A 19,866-nucleotide genomic window follows, 5' to 3' on the forward strand; every position below is an offset into this window, starting at 1 on the left:
GGTTAGACCTAATGTCCTTTTTCTATGCCATATATTCTATATATAATCCTTCATGTTTAAAAAAAAATTTGAAGTTAATACAAACCAGAAGCATATTAAGGTCATGAATGGACAGTAGCCTAAATTAACATGCATTTTATGTAATGCTTTGTTGCCAGATAAAGATTGGGAAGACATTAAAAAAATGCCAGAACATTCAACGTTGATGAAAGATTTCAGAAGAAATACGTGAGTTTATTTTTAATTTAACTTCTGTATTAATTTACATGCAAAGAGCACAGTCACTATCAAACAATATACATCTTTTTAAGTATTATTGAACGATTAAAGTACAGGAGGAGGCCTTTTGGACTTTCATGTCTAAGCAGACTCTTAGCACAAGTAACTTGGCTAGTCTCATTTCCTGCCCTAACTCCATAGTGTTTTAAATTTATTCTCTTCCGTTTATTGTCCCATTTGCCCTTCATCACTCACGCAGTCCTTTCCAAATCCTAACTACACGCTGCATTTTAAAAATGTTTTCTTCATGTTGCAATTTATTTTAAATCAGTGTCATTTTGTTCTCACCAGTCGAGCAGTTTCTCCCAATCTATTCTGTCTCGACCCCTCATGAAATCTCCTCTTAACCTCTGCCTTCTGTAAGCTTAACAGCTCCAGGTTTTCTAGGCTGTCTACATAATTGAAGTCCCTCATCCCTAGAACCAGTCTCTTTTTTTTCCACCCTCTGTAATGGCTCCACACACTTCTTAAAGTGTGGTGGTGTTTAGAAATGGATACATTACACTAGTTGAGGCCAAACCACTATTGTGTAAAAGTTCAACATAACCTCCTTGTTTTTGTTCTGTCTGCCTCTACTTATAAAACCCAGGATCCAGTATGCCTTATTAACCACTTTCTCAGCCTACCATGCCATCTTCAACAATTTGTATGGGTACACACCCAGGTCTCTCTGCTCCTGCAAGTCATTTATTATATATTGCCTCTCTTAGTTCTTCCTCCCAAAAAATATCACTTTACAGTTCTGTGGACTAAACTATATCTGGCACATGTCGACCCATTTCATCAACCTGTCTTGAACTCTTGAAGTCTATCACTATCACCCTCACATTTCACAATACCATCAAGTTTTGTGTAATCTGCAAAAATTGCACTTTGCACAACCATGTGTAGGTCATAAATATAAATTTAAAAAGCAGTGGTCCAAGTACTGAGGAACACCACTGTATACATTTGTTCAGTCCAAAAAGCAACTGTTCATCACTACTGTTTCCCATCACTCAAACCAACTTTGTATCGATTATACCACTGTCTCTTTGATTTGCTGATGCATCTCTTTTATATGACATGTCATCAACACCTTTTGGAAGTTCGTGAGCATTATCTGAAACGCATTACCCTCATTAGCCTAATCTGTTATTATCAAAAAACTCCAAATCCATGCTGGTGTTCCTTGATCTACATCTGCCCAACTGCCAAAGTGGATTTTTCACATTTTGCAATAAGGCTATGTGGTGAATGTTACAGTCCAGAGCCAGTGTATTTGAAGGCTTGGGATGTAGGCTTGTAAAATAATATGGGTGTCTTGCCCATTACCTTCCCAACCACCCTCTACCTGTTTCACATATTATGATAGGTGGGCAATCACTCGGGCAGTCTGCCTGCCCATGGGCCTACTGAGGCTCTTGGGTAGCCAATTAAAGGCCACCTAAGGGTTTCATTATGTCTCCACTGCAATTTTTCATCCACTCAGGAAGCTGGGAGCAAGGTGTGCAGTGCAGTCCAGCACTCTTCTTTCCATAGTCTGATATAAGGTAGGAAGGAGAAGTATCTCTTTTTTTTTGGGGGGGGGGCTTCGTGTCAATTAGGCGTAGGCACATTCCCTTCCCCCAAAATATCACACCTTCATCTCTGTCCCTCCCTTCCAGCCTCTAAAACATGACCCGACACCTCATCCCACCCTCTCCAAAATCCCTAACTGACCTGAAATTGGGGAGCCATTTCTCTTCCTCGTGGACTGCTTGTATTCCCTGCAATGATCACTACTCACTCCTTGTGCATGTGGGACTACAGAGCTGTTGGCCAAACTGATTTGCATCATTGGTATCCAATTTTTGTACAGCTCAGTAAACCCACCGATGGGACAGGTTCAGTAAATAAATGATATACCTAACCTAAATCAACTTGCATTCTCAAAATCAAAGCCATAAATGTAGCAGTATGAATCCATTTCTCACATCAGGTTAATTACCTTTCTAAGAGAGATTGTTAATTTAATAAGTGAAATTACAGTCTTCCAATGGTTATTGAACAGAAGGGAAAGAGTGCAAATAATTATGGAACATCAAATTATCTTTCACGTCAAAACAGGGAATTGATTCAGAAGCTATGCTTGAAATCTAATTGACACCTGCCAGTTCTGAGACCTTAACTCTGAGACCTATAGTTTGCTCAGAGGTAGCTCCTGTATGTTATGTCAGGATCCTCTATGGTAGGGTAATCTGAAATCCTGACCTAGGGAAATGGCTGTTCTGGTCAAAGCAGAAGCATTTAGTGAGCGCAGTATAAATCCCAATAAGTACAACAAACCACACATTTTCTTAATGACAGTAGAAAGGTGGCCCTCTTCATAACACCTATCATAGATTCTCACATGGAAGTCTAAAGGACAAATTCCAGAAGTCATCATTGCCTGGAGAAGAATCTCCAATGCTGGGTAGAGTGCTAGATGCTATTTAGATTAGGATTAAATCTTACCAGATTTATTCACAGAAATTAGTCCAACAGTTATCCAGCTACTTTGTGCTATCAGGTGTTTTGCCATTGCAAGACAGACTGTTGAATTATTTTAGCATTCTTCCATTACCATCTGAGAGAAGGGGCACAGCTTACATCTAGGGAGTATTATTTGTATGTTTGCTTAGCTGAGAACTTCAGGCTTTCCTTTTTACCTGCAGCTTTAATTGCCAGTTGTTATTTTTGCAGAGGGATTTATTTGGATAACAGGCAGTAATTGAAATTTTCAGAAAATTGATCCTGAAATTCCTTGCGGCTACTGCCAATCACTCTGAACTCCACCGGGGAATCAGTGAAAACCCCACCGAAATGGCATCAACAGCAGTTTTAACCATGTATGCCATTTTTCTGAGGGTTCCATTCAAGTTGTGGTGGGAAATCAGGAGAACTCTGTAATTTTCTACATAATCTTTTACAGCAGCAGCAAAAACGGTCAGTTTGTTGAAGGCAGATGATGTAGCAGAATCATTTTACATCAGTTACTTAATAAGGTATATAGACAAACCAAATGAAGTTTTTTTGAATCTTTGCAGATTTTTAAAAATTAACAAATGGATAAGTTCTTAGGGTAGTTAATTGCCTTAATTTTCACCGGTGTAATCATACTTGCAATTGTATAGGTATTTTTACTATTGGAATTTGTACCTTGCAATCAACAAGAGGATTTTTATTTGCATTCTTTGAAATGGAGGCATGCCTTTTGAGAAGCCATACTGCTTGCATAGTGGACTATAAATACATATAGGTGCACAGACACAAAAGACCTAGTGAAAAGCATCTAATGGGTATTGTTGCCTACTGTTTAAATTAAGTTTGTCTGAATATGCTGTGTTGTTGATTAGTTGTGATGCATGTTAAACTTTCGAAGCACTTGTATTTCCTCAGATGGTATGATTGATAGTAATCAAATCCTGACTGGCATCTTGTAAGCTTCTGGTGTAGCCAGAAAATAGATTTATGAGCACAAAATCACAAGTTGTTTTGAGGATAGTATCTTTGTGAAATTAATGTTTGTGTCCTACCACAATGTAATATATTACATAGAAAAGACACAAACCGAGAAAAGCTCTTCATTTTTGCCACTAAGCTGATGTTCAGAGCCATTGTATGTTACGTGGATGGAATCAAGGTTAACTGGCATACTCATCACACAGTATGATTTGACCAAACATTTTTGAAAATGTATTGAAATTATGACGTTCTTCACCAGAAAGTCCTGAGAAAAATTGAACTTGATTCTCTATGTACCGTGGCCATATTATAGGCAAATATGCATTGCAATTTTTGACACCATTCACAGGGTAGAAAGATGTTACGTTGTTGATTGAGATAATGAACATCTTGGCACTGTTGTTTTCCAAGCTGGTCCCTTAATGAAGAAACAACTACTTTCTTTTTCTCTCATTTTTCTGGCCGTTTTCTGTGCTTCCATCTTCTCCTTGAAGGCATCAAATGCTAGCTTAGATACAGTTTCAGCAGTGCTGATCACTACTCAGTACTCAGCCAAATGAACATTATTCTTATCTAATACACCAGTTTGTTTGGCTCAGCTACTTCCTGGACAAGCTTACTAATCCCATAGAGAACTATCCACTTCTATTCTGTGCTGCTTTGGCTTAATACATTTGTATTTGAAAGTTGAATGAGCAGAGCAACTTATGAGACTCTCTTACGTCTTGGTATTCAGCTACTGCAACCAATATTTTGTATGATCAAATCTTGGAAATTTCTCTGCAAATTTGTTTTTTGTATGCCCATTCTTTTGAGAAGTGGTGTCTCCTGTGTCACTACCACCATTAAGAATTGTGGATGTACACAGGGTGATTGGAATATGGGAGACCTTGTATTGATACATATTCCTATTGATAAGGGTAGTAATAATTAGAAATTGGCAGAACGGAGGTATGGCAGTAGTCGCAACGCATGGTAGCTTCCAGTAGAAACCACGTGCATGGAAGGGAATAGCCTTTGTGGGCAAGATAGTATTTCAAAATGTTACAGCACCGAAATAGACAATTCAGTTCATCAAGACTGCAGTGGTATATTTTTAACTAATCCCACTTCCTGCTTCCATAATTTTTAATATTTCTGATTTTTCAGAAACTAAAAGAAAAAATCTGCTTCAACAATGATTTGCGACTGGCAATTCCACTTTACGAACCATTTTTCTGATTTTCTTTTTCTAACTTCCCATCATATTGAAGTTGCGTCCCCTCATTGCTGCCTCGTTGACTCAGGAATGCAGTATATGGGGAAAATGGAATCAAGTACTTTTTTTGGTATTCAGATTAAGTTAAAAGAAGCACCCCACTCTGTAGGTCACTCGTTGCTTGTGACCATGTTTTCTGATTTTGTTTGTGAAGCTCTTCACTAATTTCAGCTAGGTTGTCAGAGAAAGCTCACAGGGGTATAACTTGTTTGTTAGTTTGATAGGTTGGACGGTTTTTCATTTGTATTTGTCTGCCAGTTGTATGTTGGAATTAAAATTTGTAGAAACTAAGATTATAAGAAACGAAACTTTTCAAATTGTATTAACTGCTTAGAATTTATTTCTTCCAGTTATACCAACTGCAGCCTTATCAAGTATATGGAGAAACATAAAGTAAAACCAGATAGTAAAGCTTTTCACTTGGTAAGTCTGAGCCTTGATACTATTTGTTTTATGTATAGCTTTAGAAACAAATCAGAATTATTAATTAAGCTGTCACAAATCAAAGAAACACTTGCCAGGAATCAACCTACTGAAATGCTGAATAATTTGTCAACATGTTGCATTAAAATTATCATGAGTAAACGTTACCAAACAGCATTTATTTTGCATCCAATTTTTAAAAATCGTTCATGGAATGTGGACATTGCTGGCAAGGTGAGCATTTATTGTCCACCCCCAGTTGCTCTTGAGAAACTGGTATTGAACCACTTCTTGTACCACTACATGCAGTCCATGTGAATCTCAGTGTTAACATTTAAAATTTATTTATTAGTGTCACAATAACAGATAATGTTCTGTCTGATATTCTTATTGGACTTTATTATAGCAGGCTTGTCACAACTGAGGGGCTTGCTAAGCTATTTTTGTGGATAGTTAAGAATCAGCTGCATTGCTGTGGATTTGGAGTCACATGTAGGCCAGACTGTGACAACAGATTTCTTTCTCTAAAGGACACTGGTGAACCAGTTGGATTTTATGACAGTCTGGTCACTTGATCATATTACTGATAATGAAATAAATATAGAATTGAAGTTAACTAAATACAAATTCCATAACTGCCTCAGTAGAGTTTAAACTCGTGTCTCCGGACCATATGTTCAGTAATATAACTGGTATTGAATAACCAATTATAAGTACAACTATCCAGTACATAAGTTAAAAGTTTGCTATCGTTCTAGTCAATCTGTAAATGCAATGATTAAGAATGAAAGTGCCATTTGAGCTCGGAAGACCACGTTTTGTGCTTCTAAAATCTTGCAAAACATTGGCTAGGAATGATCATATAATCTACAAAGAGAAGTTAAATAAAAATCAAGATGCAGCATGACCTCAGACAAAACTGGAGAGATGCCACGTGAGATGAGGAAAAGATGAAAGTCAGGAAGAATAAAAATAAATTGGAACGCAAGGTCAGAAAATGAACTCAGCAGTCTCTATTTAATTAAAATAGCAATGTTTATCCTCAAAATATATTTGACTAAAGGAAATACAAAATCTGATGTGTAAAAAGGGAGAAAAACTCTAAGACACAATACCAATAATGAAGCAAATCACATATTGAACGTGAAAGGTTAAAAATCACACAACCCCCCATTTATTCCCTAAATTTATATTGAGCCATGTTTTTAATATACCATAAATGCCACAATGAACTTAAAATTAGTTTTCATAGCATTACAGTGCAGTTTGGCAGTCTGATATGGAAATTTGCTAATACTGAAGGTAAACGTAGTTCTGGTTGACCTTAAACAAAAGCTTTTATTAATGTTTATCTGTGAAATCAAGAACAGCAGATCTATCACATCATATGACAGGATCTGTAATATTTCTGGATACTTTTGCGTTGAACTATATTTTGCACTCGTGAGCAGAACAGAATCATAGAAATTAAAGTACAGCAGATACCCATTCAATCCTTTTCTGTGGTGCTGGTTCTTGCAACTGGACTGGTACATTTCTAATTCCAAATCCTTTTTCTCATATTGTAAAAGTGATTTAAATGTGGTTTTTAAATAGTTTCAATATTAGTAAGCAAATACTTTGTCAGTAAGAGATTCCTGAGATTTGCAGTAATAACTTTTTGATATTAAATGAAATATTGAGCAAAATAGCATTAAAATGATTTTGCAAAGTGCTCTCACTCAATACCCATATTATAATTTAACAGAACGAAAATTTTATGATGTTTGAATGTATGCTTTTCAAAACATAGCCTTGTACATGAATGTTAATCTTATCAGCATGCTATGCCTGTATCAGCATCATTGCTTTAAATTCAAGCTCTATTTGACATCTGACTTGCTGTTTAAAAACACTCCTACAAAATTCTACTTCTGCATGTGTCTGCCTTATATAATTGGTACATTTGGCTTAATCATGGAATGCTTAATCTCAGTTGTTCATGGTGTAATGTTCCTATATAATCCTTAACTCTTAGGCTATCAATTTCTTTAGTTGATTTGATTGCATATATTTATGAGCTTTGGGAAAAGATTGAGCATAACACCTGTGTTTGTGGTTCTGACTTCATGTACTGATAAAGGGGTGTTCTGTGAAAATAACGCCATAGCAATTTTGGTGATTGCCATTACAATAAATCATCTTTTCTTCAATCTCCACTCAATTTCAGCTTCAGAAGTTACTCACAATGGACCCAACCAAGAGAATTACCTCTGAACAGGCTATGCAGGATCCCTACTTCCTTGAAGACCCACTCCCTACATCAGAGTATGTTGACTTCAAAATGCTTTCAATAATAGCTATTACTTGGATCATGCCTTTTTAATGTAGAATAACTTTCCAAGATGTTTGAGGTGTAATTAGAAATAAATGAATGCAGAACCAAAGAAGGAGCTGGTCTGAGGATTGACCAAGTGTTTTTTGAAGGGAAGAGACTCAGGCAGGAAACACGAGAGAAAGTAAGTGGCTGAAGGCACAGCCACTAATGGTGGGGTAACACAGAGATCTGAGGAGTTGGGGGAGAATACAGAAATATGAATAGTTATGTAGTAGACAGAGGGGAACCGGTGGATGTGATGTTTTTAAGATTTCCAAAAGGCGTTTGATAAGGTCCCTCACAAAAGGTTGCTACAGAAGGTTAGGGTGCACAGAGTTGGGGGTAAGATGTTAGCGTGGATAGAGGATTGGCTGCCTAATAGGAAGCAGAGAGTTGGTATTAATGGGCGCTATCCTATTTGACAGTTGGTGACTAGTGGAGTGCCGCAGGGATTGGTGCTGGGGCCTCAACTGTTTACCATTTATATAGATGATCTGGAGGAGGGGGCTGAGTGTCGGGTGACAAAATTTGCTGATGACGTGAAGATGAGTGGAAGAGCAAATTGCGTGGAGGGTGTGGAAAGTCTGCAGAGAGATCTGGATAGGCTGAGCGAATGGGCGAGGACCTGGCAGATGGAGTATAATGTTAGCAAATGTGAGGTTATCCACTTTGGCAGAAATAATTGTAGGAGGGATTATTATTTAAAAGGTGAAAAGCTGCAGCATGCTACGGTGCAGAGGGACCTGGGGGTCCTTGTGCACGAGTCGCAAAAACCCAGTCTACAGGGACAGCAGGTGATCAAGAAGGCGAATGGAATGTTGGCCTTTATAGCGAGGGGGATAGAATATAAAAATAGGGAGGTCTTGCTGCAACTGTACAGGGTACTGATGAGGCCGCAGCTGGAGTACTGTGTGCAGTTTTGGTGGCCACACTTGCGGAAGGATATATTGGCCTTGGAGGGAGTGCAGAGGAAGTTCACTAGGCTGATACCGGAGATGAGGGGGTTAGCCTATGAAGAGAGACTAAATAGATTGGGTCTGTACTCGTTGGAGTTTAGAAGGCTGAGGGGGGATCTTATAGAGACGTATAAGATAATGAAGGGGATAGATAGGGTAGACGTAGAGAGATTCTTCCCGCTTAGAAAGGACAGCAGGACTCGAGGGCACAGCCTCAAGATAAGCAGGGGGCAGTTTAGATCAGAGTTGAGGAGGAACTTCTTCACTCAAAGGGTGGTGAATCTCTGGAATTCTCTGCCCATTGCAGTGTTGGAGGCTACCTCGCTGAATATATTTAAGTCACAGGTAGATAGGTTTCTGACAGACAAGGGAATTAGGGGTTATGGGGAGAAAGCAGGAAAGTGGAACTGATCCACTTCAGATCAGCCATGATTTTATTGATTGGCGGGGCAGGCTCGAAGGGCTAGATGGCCTACTCCTGCTCCTATTTCTTATGTTCTTATGTTACGTTCTTAAGGCTGTGAGGGGATTTAAATTGGGAGAATAAGAAACAATGTATGTCAACAAAGGTGGATAGTTGAGTGGGATATCATGCTTATGGGCAGCAGAGTTTTGAATAAACGGAAGTTTTGGAGGACAGTGGCTCAGGCAGGAGAGGAAGAAATATGAAGATGACATAGGCATGGATGAGGATTATGACAACAGATTCTCAAAATACAGTAAAGTCATGCCATTCCTGGGGTTTATGTCCCTGCAAAACAGTTAAATTCAGAATGATGAATATACTCTGCAATGGGAATCAATTTCAGCAATGCAAGGGTAGCATTGGATTGTGCAATTACAGTACTCTACAGCAAATTGTGATACATGGATATGACAGAAAGGTGGAGCCGCTGAGCAGTACAAGATGTATTAAAAATTTTTAAAAAGAACAATGGGGCGATTCTCCCATCCTGCTGCACTGGGAGACTCCAGTGGAGGCCTTTTTGCAGCGTCCCACTGGGTGCCGTGGCCTCTGTGCGTCTCCCAGCACCGAATTTCCGGTGCCATCAGTTCCATGCCAGAAACTGTCTCAGAGCTGCATAATTTATTCAAATTATTATTTTAATTTATTTAATCTCATTAGCAGATCGAACTTGGGGCCCCTCAGAGGGTTGGATATGTGTATTGGTCTGGGCGTTATCAGCCTGGCCCCCTGGCACTGCTCAAAGGGCAAAGTGCCAATGACCAGGGCGTACCTTCGCACTGTACACCAGGAGAGGACAATGCCATGGGGGCAGAGCCCGATTGGGGAAGGGGTGCCTTGGAGGCAATTGGTGAGGGTGGAGGGGTCCCCTCTGCAACTCAGCACTTGAGTTGAGTGACAGTGGGAGGGAGGCCACTGATGCGATTGGGGGGGGCAGGGGGGAGAGTGATGGTTGGGGCTATGGGGGTTGAGTCTGGCCTGGGCACATCGGCGGGGGGGGGGGGGGGGGGGGGTGGTCCAGCGATTGGGCCATGAGGGATTGCACGGCCAGCGATGTGGGGCTGGCCAGCAATTGGGAGGCCAGCAGACAGGGGCCTCTGCTCATGTTCTCCCTACCATAGGATTGAGCAATGAATTTCAGTGTCAGTGCAATGCCAAATATGTAGACCAGACATCCTAGTGATTGGCTGACCAAATCCATGTTCCTTTCGTAATTACAAAAGGCAGAGTACAAACTGTGCTTAACCAGATTGCACTTGCAAAATTCAAAGCAAAACATCTACTGTTAGATGTAACCCTGTGATTTAGGTAGCACTTGCTGAATCATTTTGAGTGTCCTAATAGATAAACAGCCATATTAAGATCATCGGTCAAACTCGTAACATATTCGTTTACACTTGATAGAAACAACAGAACTTTTGTACCAGTGACCTGTTCTCTGCAAACAAAAGAAATATGTTCAAATCATTTTTTAAAAAAATGATGTTGATGTTTGGGGAACCTAAAGTTCTCTGTTGCTTTCTCCATGGCAATGCCTCAGCCAATCAGAGGTAACATGCCAGGAGTCAGCTCCTTTTTTTCCTGTAGTGTAAATTTGAAATTTGACATTCTTATAATTGTTCAGTTGTGTGTAAGATGACAAACTTTGGCGACACGTCCCTTTTCAGCAGTACTGAAGCTTGTATTTGGAACTATTTGTTTGCCTCATTACGAATTAGATTTCTGCAGCATATATTAACCATTTACACTAAATATAGATTCTCTGGAAGGAGATACCAACTGCCATAAAACTGTACTTTTTAATTTTCATCAGTAAATGTTAAAGTCAAGAATCAGCTATGTAGCTGGTTAAGATTGTGACTTTCAGTATATCCTTACTTTAAATTTTGCAGTGTTTTTGCCGGTTGTCAAATTCCTTATCCAAAACGAGAATTTCTTACAGAAGACGAACCTGATGATAAAGGAGACAAGGTAAATATAGAGAACAGAACATGTAGAAAGTCACTGTTATGGACTGCCTGAAATTAGACTGTCATATAATCATTGAAACACAGAAACAGAGACCAGCAGGAGGAGACCATTTGGACTTTCGAGCCTACTCTGCCATTCCATTACAATCATGGCTGATGGTCCAATCAATAGCCTAATCCTACTTTTTCCCCCATAACCTTTTGGCCTCATTTGTCCCAAGTGCTAAATCTAGCCGTTTCTTAAATACATTCAATGTTTTGGCATCAACTGCTTCCTGTGGTAATGAATTCCACAGGCTCACCACTCTTTGGGTGAAGAAATGTCTCCTCACCTCCATCCTAAATGGTCTACCCTGAATCCTCAAACTGTGACCCCTGGTTCTGGACTGTCCCACCATCGGAAACATCCTCCCTGCATCATCTACCCTGTCTAGTCCTGTTAGAATTTTGTACGTGTCTATGAGATCCTCCTCATTTGTCTGAACTCCAGCGAAAACAATTCTAACCTAGTCAATCTCTCCTCATACATCAGTCCCACCTCTATCCCTGGAATCGGCCTGGTAAACCTTTGCTGCACTTCCTCAAGAGTAAGAGCATCCTTCCTCAGTTTTGTAGTTCAACATGTTGGATAAAATTACATGGTGACAGCAGGTAACAACATTCTGGACTGCAGCAATTTAAGAAGGCAGCTCACCTACACTTTCTCAAGGATAGTTAGGGATGGACAATAATTGCTGGCACAGCCAGCAATACCACATCCCGTGATGAATTTTTAGAATAGCAAGATTTTTTTTAGTTGTGGTATATTGTGCTTAAATTAGTTGACTGCTCTGTTTTTATTCAGCTGCATCTGTTGTCTATCTGTTTTGCTAATTGTTGCAAAGCTTTTATAAAAAGAACAACTATTTAAATTGTAGATTCTTGTACACCAAAATCAGTCATGATTCTAGATGTTGGAATATGCTGGTTCAGATTTTTCTCTGTCTCTCCTTTTGATAAATTGAGAAGAACCAACAGCAACAGCAAGGCAATAATCACACTAATGGAGGTGGCCATCCAGGGAACCAAGACAACAGTCACACACAAGGACCCCCCCTCAAAAAAGTCAGAGTGGTTCCCCCTACCACTACCTCAGGTGGACTTATCATAACCTCAGATTATCAGGTACGGAATTTATTCTTAAGGGTCTTGAGGCTTTTTAGAGGTCCAAGGTGGTTCATCATTTTTTCCCTATTTTGCCTTTAAACAGTAGATAAACTAACTGTTGTTTCTCAAAGAGAAGTTGATTACTGTAAAGGAAAGCTGTATCAACTGCATTTTAATGCTAAACATACATTGATATTGTAAATGGTTTAAATAGGCTGCAGCTATCAAACAAGTCTTGAATGTGCACTAAACAATGGAATTCAGTAAAGAATATTGAGTAGAATCTGATGCTCCTCACTCGTGAGTTTGAAAGTGGGGAGTATACAATGGGGCAGAAGGTGCAGAGTTCACTTCCTGACTTCCCACGAATTAAGTCCAGGCAGGATGTGTAGAGGTCGAAATTCCTGACCATAGCCAAATGAGTCTTAAGTGGCTGCTTAATAACCACTAAAATCCTAACCACAGTGAGTAGAGACCACACTGGGCTGTTTCTGCAGGAAGACTCCTACCTGTCTTTTAAACTGACCCCTCTCTTCTCCTTGGGCATCCACACTGGCCCCAGCGATCCTGCTTCACCTACTTGCTCCACAGTGCCAGTGATGAGCCAGCTCCCATGCCCTACAGCAGTACTGACAATGGCCGCTGCTCTCAGTGGCACTGCTGGTACTAGAGAGTTGCTGAACTTGGTTTGGCCAGCAGCTCCCAGAGGCAGAATATCTGCACTGAACATGCTAACATCAACCAAGTGAGAACTTGATCAAATTGAGTCAAGACGGCCCAAAGTACAAAATTTAATGCCAATCAGGGTTGCCACTAACTCTCAAGCCATCAGACTACTAAATTCAATGTTTATGTTCATTTAAGATTACAAAATAAACTGGCTTTCAAAACAGAAAGTAGTTCACCATTATTCTAGATTTTAAGTTGGGTAAGAAATAAAAATAAACATTGTCATTTTTTTTCTTTTAAAGCGTTCCAACCCACATGCTGCCTATCAGAATCCTGGACCAAGCACATCACAACCACAAAGCAGCATGGGATATTCAACTACCTCCCAGCAGCCTCCACAGTACTCACATCAGGCACATCGGTACTGACCTGTAGCTATTTCCCAAGCTTAATGCACTCACTGAGACCACCGACTGAGCATATGGCTGGCAGCCTGGGTCTGGCTCAGTTCCCAAGAATGTACTGTATAACCACATTAGCCAAGTTCTTCTCTTTCCACAGATGGAGCAATGTCTCCATAATGTAAAGTACTTGGGTTAGACTTGAAAAGAAAGCTCTAGCACAGTTTGTGTTTATTGACATGCTGCTTCCATAGTTTACTTGACCTACTTCTTCAGACCAATTCTTTTCCTCCCTTTATGGTTACAGATTGTAGCAGTTGAAGCTGTGAATGTGCTAGAGCAACCATTTCTAATTTTGGTGATGAATGTTCTTGCTATATAACGATGTTTTATTAATAGCAAGAAAATACCTTCTAATCTGGTACTTGAAGAACAGTTATGTTTAATGGTCAAGGTATCCATGATGCAGACTATACATTATTTGGTACAAATTTCAAGTTTAGGTGCATTTTGTGGTAGGTTACTTCATGTCTCAGTGTTTTATGTCAAATGTATTTGCAGCACAAGATTTTATTGTATGTAAGCTTCATAATTTATCAACTGATTGTAACCTCCCAAAGACTCCAGCTGGGCAGTTTGAACTTTATATCCACACTGTTCAAACACACCTTAAGCCAACCCCAACTCATTCTTCACAATTGACTTGACTTATAACAGCTGCTATGTTTAATTTTACCAGCAGTAGATGAACTGTAATGAGTATTGCACCTATGATCTTTATCCAGTCTCTCAAAGGACACTTACTTTGGGCAGTGTTTATTTTTTTCTATTGGTGTTGCTGATTTGTGAGCATGCTTTGGGGGTGGCAAACAAAAAGCATGTGATGTGTCTCCATGTTTGCAGCTTCAGCTCAGCTATTTTGTCATGAATTTGCAAAGCTGACATTGTGTAGTGGATTTACTTTTTGTTGAATCAAGTTTTTTTAAATGAAAAATGTATGTGCTTTTATTGAGTGCCCTTAAGATGAGTGTGAGATGTAGGAGAGCCTTAGAATTCATTTAAAAATGTAAACATGTGTACTGTACCATTTTACATGAACGAAGCAAGTATTCTGACAATAAATTTCAAAAACTTATAGTATTAACTTTACTACTGTTAAATTTTATCAAGTATTGGGATTGTCTTTAATGTGTTGAGTGGAAATATCCTTGATTCCAGTTTGCTGAGTTAAAATCTACATGGATAGCTGGAGCCGTAGTGATCTTTTCTGAACCAATTGTCCTGTATAATCTCTTCTATATAGTTTCCATGCCTAATTGTTTTCCTAATTCTTTAAACGCTTGCAATCTATGCAATGGTCACTTTAACTCATGTTTGTCTGGCGCAAATATTTCTTCAGTCGTAGTTTTCTTAATGCTTTCATCTGTTGGGCAGTGTCATTTTTAAACTTCAATTCCTAATCACAAACTGGTTCCTGATACCCTCTTCTGGCCAGTAAAGTATCTACAGCAAAGGAAAGTTTGCTTGGGCACTGCATTAATTGTTGTCATATGCTTGCAAGTAGTTCTTTTAAATAACTTGTCCAAGCATGCTTTACTTTTATTATTGTAAATTAGAAATTCTCAGCATGATTTCATAGCCAGCCAACTTAACACATTTTCTGCAATTTTATTCACTGGCAACTCACTCATGCCACAGTACCAAAAATTATTTTTGAATGGATATTGATTGAAATGTAATTGAAATGCAGGAAGCCCATTTATCACAAACTTTAAAGTTTCAGTCTTAGCATACCTCTCAATGGGTCAGTCAAGGAACAGCGTTGATAGTATCTGTGGACTGAAGGCAGCATGGATGTGGGAATAAAAAGTAATATTTTAAGTATTTGTAAAATAAAATGCACAGAATAAAATAATATCAATTACACTTTTCATTTTTGTTTACATTTTTTCCTCTTGTCTTTCCACCTCACCCAACCTTAAAGTGTGAACTTTACTTGAAGATCAATAGTTGGATGGGGATAATAAGTCAGATGTTGCAGTGAAGCTAGTTCAAGACTGGCATTCAAGTGTCTCAAAATTCACACGTATACAAAAACTTCCTGGATATCAGTTCAGTGAAGGCCGCTACTTGAGATAAAACTTTTAATAGCCACCACCTAATAAAATTTTGGAATTAATGTTGCTATATCTGATCACCGAGGTTTCAAGGCTACTAAACATTTGTGTAGCCACTACTAATTGGATTCTGAAAGTGATCTGGTCTTTGTCTGGTCATAAGAATTTCCAAGGTCAGTTCAAAGTTTCACCGTGCTTGCTTACTAGACTGTATTTCACCCACTTCGTTATATAACTCCATGCTGTTTGCAAGTTGAATTTATGTATAAATAATGAAAAATCAGGAGAGAGATGAGAATTTTCTTTACTCAGCACATTATGATCATGGATGCATTGTCTGAAAGGTGATGGAAGCAGATTAGGTCATAACTTCCAAAAGGAAATTGGATAAACACGTGAAAAGGAAATACTTGGAGAGCAATAGGAAAATAGTAGGAATGGGGAACTCATTTGATAATTCATTCAAAGAACTGACATGGGCATGACAGGATGAATGGCCTACTTCTTTGCTGTATGATTTCTTGATTTCAAATTAATGCATTTTCATGTTTGAATCCATTTTGAAGGGAACAAATACACAGATATACTCTGCTAATTAATGAATTCTATGAAGAAGTTACTACCGAGAAAGAAAACCGAATTCAATCATATTTTTTCTTTTAAAAAAGTAGGCGCTGCTTTGTTGCCCACCCCTAATTGCCTTTGAGATGGTGATGGGAACCATCAGTAAGGCAGCACCAAAGCATTTTTTTGCTATTAGTTTAACTAAAATAAACATCCCCATTATTTTTAACCCTATATTGTAGAAATAAACATATAACAATTGTTTTGTTTTAATAACAACAGGCCACCATTGTAGCTTAGAATCTTTTTTTATTCCTTCACAGGATGTGGTATCATTGGCTGGTCAGCATTTATTGCCCATCCCTAATGATTTTCATAGGAGATTCCATCTTTGGAATATACTAGTGTTCTAAGGGAAAATTGGGCCAACTTATTCCATGATTCTGACTAGAAGTGCCTAGTGAAAATGTATAAAATTGCTGGCCTGAATTAGGCTTTTTTCTCCTTTCTCTTGGTCTAAGTAATACATATTCAGTTTGAATAGGCAGTTAAAAGATATTGTTTCATCCTTATGAACAAATACTTTGCTGGCTTAAAATTAATGCATTATAGTAGGTATTGTGCTGGTGCAGCAAAGCTGTTTGGATGCATTCAGAAGTACCATTTGATAAACAACCTCTTGTAAACTCAACTGATTACTTGATTAAAGCATTTTCCTTTCCCTTTATAGCTTAAGGGTCAAAGATGAGGGGATTTAATTAATCAGAGTTCAAGTGGCATAAATATTCATTTCTATTTTAGAAATTACTTTATAAGAAATAATGTATTCATCCAAATATGTGATTACTCTTCTAGAAATTGTTCAGCTAACTCACCTGTAATTAACCAGGTTATCTTTGTCCCTTCTTTTCTATGTATATACTCCACAAGCCACTCTCCATTCTCACACACAATACTCGATGCAACCATGAATACAAATTTATTAATACTTTGGGGCATTTAGTTTCAAGGTGCATTTTTAATTTTTAATTGGAGCCGTTAGATTTTGAAGACTTTGTTCTTGAGCACATGGAATTACAAAGGTCTGGATTTTCCTCTTCCAGGTCCAGAAATTTCCTGACTCGGTAGACCCCCCTTGGTAGAGAAGGTGCCCCGCCTGATCCAGTTTTCATTATTAGGAATGCCGATGCAGGCTGGAGTTGGATCTGCCACCCCTGGAAACTGATCAGAGGCAGTCACAAAGGTAGCCGAGTGCTGAGGCAGTTCCCTGGGACTTTGTTCCAGTCGCTTGCTGATATTTTTGGCTCTCTAGCCCTGATTTCTCTCCCAACCCACCACACCCCATACCCCCTTCATGCCACCATTCAATGGCTGATTTGATGTTAACCTCAACCCTACATTCTTACCTACCTCTGATAATTCTTCATCCCCTTCCTTTTCAAAAATTATCGATCTATGCCTTAAAAATATTCAAAGACTCTGCTTCCACTGTCTTTTGAGGAAGAGGGTTCCAGAAACTCATGACCGTCTGAGAAAAGATTCTCCTAATCTTTGCCTTAAATGGAACACCTTTATTTTTAAACAGCAACCCCTCGTTCTAGATTGTTCCACAAGAGGAAATATCCCTATCTGCATCCACTCTGTCAAGACACCTCAAAATCTTACCTATTTCAATCAAGTTGCTTCTTGTCTAAACACCAGAGGATACAAGTCTAACATGTCCAACCTTTCCATGTAAGACAACCCTCCCATTCCGGGTATTAATCTAGTAAACCTCTGAACTGCATTTACATCAATCCTTTAGCAATCCTACAGCAATAGTTATAGGGGACTCTATAGTTAGGGGTGCAGATAAGCGCTTTTGTGGATGTGAAACAGACTCCAGGATGATATGTTGCCTCCCTCGTGCCAAGGTCCAGGATGTCTCTGAACAGCAGAAAGCATTCTGAAGGGAGAGGGTGAACAGCCAGAAGTCATGGTAGATATTCGTAATAACAACATAGGTAGGAAGAGTGTTGAGGTCCTGCAGCAGCAGTTTAGTGAGTTAGGTAAAAAGTTTAAAAAAAACAACCTCTAGGGTTGTAAGCTCAGGATTACTCCCTGTGCCACGTGCCGGTGAGGCTAGGAATACGAAGATAGTGCAGCTCAACACATGGCTAAACATCTGGTGTAGGAGGAAGGGTTTCGGATATCTGGACCTTTGGGGTCTCTTCCTGGACAGGTGGGACCTGTACAAGAAGGACTAAACATCTAAACTGGAAGAGCATAAATATTCTGGCCAGGAGGTTTGCTAGTGTCACGCAGGAGGATTTAAACTAGTTTGGCAAGGGGGTGGGAACCAAAGCAAAGTTGAATTAGCTGAAGGGGAACCAGAGAGTAGGGCCAGTAAGACTCAGAGAAACAGCAGGCAGGGTGAGATTGCTAATCAAAGAAGGTCTGGTGGACTGCTTGCATTGAAACTAATGCACTTAACAGGTAAGGCAGATGAACTTAGAACTTGCATTAATACTAGGAACTATGATGTTGTTGCTATTACAGAGACTTGGTTAAAGGAAGGACAGGACTGGCAGCTTAACGTCCCAGGATACAAATGTTTCAGGCAAGATAGAGGGGGATGTAAAAGCAGTGGAGGAGTTGCACTATTGGTTAAGGAGAACATCACAGCTATACTGTGGGAGGACACCACGGAGGGCTCATACAGCGAGGCAATATGGGTAGAGCTCAGGAACAGGAAGGTGTAGTCACAATGGGAGTTTACTGTAGGCCACCTAATTGGCAGTGGGAGATAGAGCAACAGACATTTAGGCAGGTTTTGGTAAGTTGTAAAAGTAACAGGGTTGTTGTGGTGGGAGATTTTAATTTCCCCTATGTTGACTGGGATTCACTTAATGCTAAGGGTGTGTCTGAGGCAGGGTTTGTAAGGAGCATCCAGGACAGCTTCTTGTATGCCACGTATTGGTAATCGAAGTGGTTGGTTCAATGCCTAGAATTGATTGCTTTGTCTCAGGACAAAAGGTTTCACTAAGAAAACTGAAACATGTGATTCAAGATGGAATTTTTTTCTCTTCATTTGCATCTGCAATTTAAGAAAACAAATTTGGGAAATCAAAACTGGAAGTTTCAGAAATGGCTTTCAATTTCCTAACAAATAGAATTTTAAATCTATATGGACAGTTCTTCCACCATAGGATAGAAATTGTTGTTTGAGGGACTTTACATTGAAAGTATTCAGAGATATATTTTAATGAACTCAACTTTACATAATTAAAGTTCGCTTTACATTTTGTCAGGTTAAGGAACTTCAATTAACCACTATAATTCACTTATAACAAACATATGTCCAAATTTTTTCATTTCTACTGTACGTCTGATAACCACATGACCAACTTTATAAATAGCTGCATAAAAGCATTAGGCTGGGACTATCCCTGGTCTTTAAGCTAATCCTATTTTCTAGCATTATCCTTTATCCTCTATATCTCACTTGTTTATTCTTACAGAGCATCTGCCTTTCATATGTGTTTTATTCTACTTTAATAATGTTTCTAGTTGACAAATTTATAATTAGGAAGAGTATTAACTGTCATAGCATCTCAAACAATTCTAACCATTTGTTGCAAAATTACTTTTCAGAGATAGGTATGTTAACACTTTCTATAATTATATGTTTGTGATTTTTTTTCTCTCCTTAACGTCCTGAATAAGAGATGTTCACTTTCTAAGTCATCAGAATAGGCAGATACACAGCTGTTATCATCATTTATCTGCCCTCTCAGCAACCAGCATCTTGATTTGA

The 19,866-nt window shown here is 39.0% G+C and overlaps 2 protein-coding genes across 13 annotated transcripts in view; one reads left to right on the forward strand and one right to left on the reverse strand.

Moving 5' to 3' along the window:
* The window catches only part of cdk8 (cyclin dependent kinase 8), a 110,465-nt gene extending 95,179 nt beyond the window's left edge, over positions 1 to 15,286 (forward strand). For 3 of the 4 annotated variants that reach the window (XM_080197385.1, XM_080197388.1, XM_080197387.1), the window contains 6 exons: positions 159 to 228; positions 5,353 to 5,425; positions 7,635 to 7,732; positions 11,096 to 11,174; positions 12,179 to 12,337; positions 13,291 to 15,286. In XM_080197385.1, coding sequence (XP_080053511.1) covers positions 159 to 228; positions 5,353 to 5,425; positions 7,635 to 7,732; positions 11,096 to 11,174; positions 12,179 to 12,337; positions 13,291 to 13,416 — 605 coding nt within the window. In that variant the 3' untranslated portion in view covers positions 13,417 to 15,286. The remainder of the gene's footprint in view (positions 1 to 158; positions 229 to 5,352; positions 5,426 to 7,634; positions 7,733 to 11,095; positions 11,175 to 12,178; positions 12,338 to 13,290) is intronic. The other variant, XM_080197386.1, reaches the window with a different exon arrangement.
* Positions 1 to 19,866, reverse strand: part of rnf6 (ring finger protein (C3H2C3 type) 6) — a 229,097-nt gene that overhangs the window by 171,317 nt on the left and 37,914 nt on the right. For 7 of the 9 annotated variants that reach the window (XM_080197366.1, XM_080197374.1, XM_080197364.1 and 4 more), the window contains 2 exons: positions 15,184 to 15,228; positions 11,082 to 11,154 (listed from right to left, as the gene is read on the reverse strand). The gene's annotated coding sequence lies outside the window, so the exon portion shown is untranslated. The remainder of the gene's footprint in view (positions 1 to 11,081; positions 11,155 to 15,183; positions 15,229 to 19,866) is intronic. The other 2 variants (XM_080197372.1, XM_080197368.1) reach the window with 1 other exon arrangement.

This window comes from Carcharhinus amblyrhynchos, chromosome 10, assembly GCF_965287045.1.
Source record: "Carcharhinus amblyrhynchos chromosome 10, sCarAmb.v2.hapA, whole genome shotgun sequence".
NCBI classification, from domain to species: domain Eukaryota; kingdom Metazoa; phylum Chordata; class Chondrichthyes; order Carcharhiniformes; family Carcharhinidae; genus Carcharhinus; species Carcharhinus amblyrhynchos.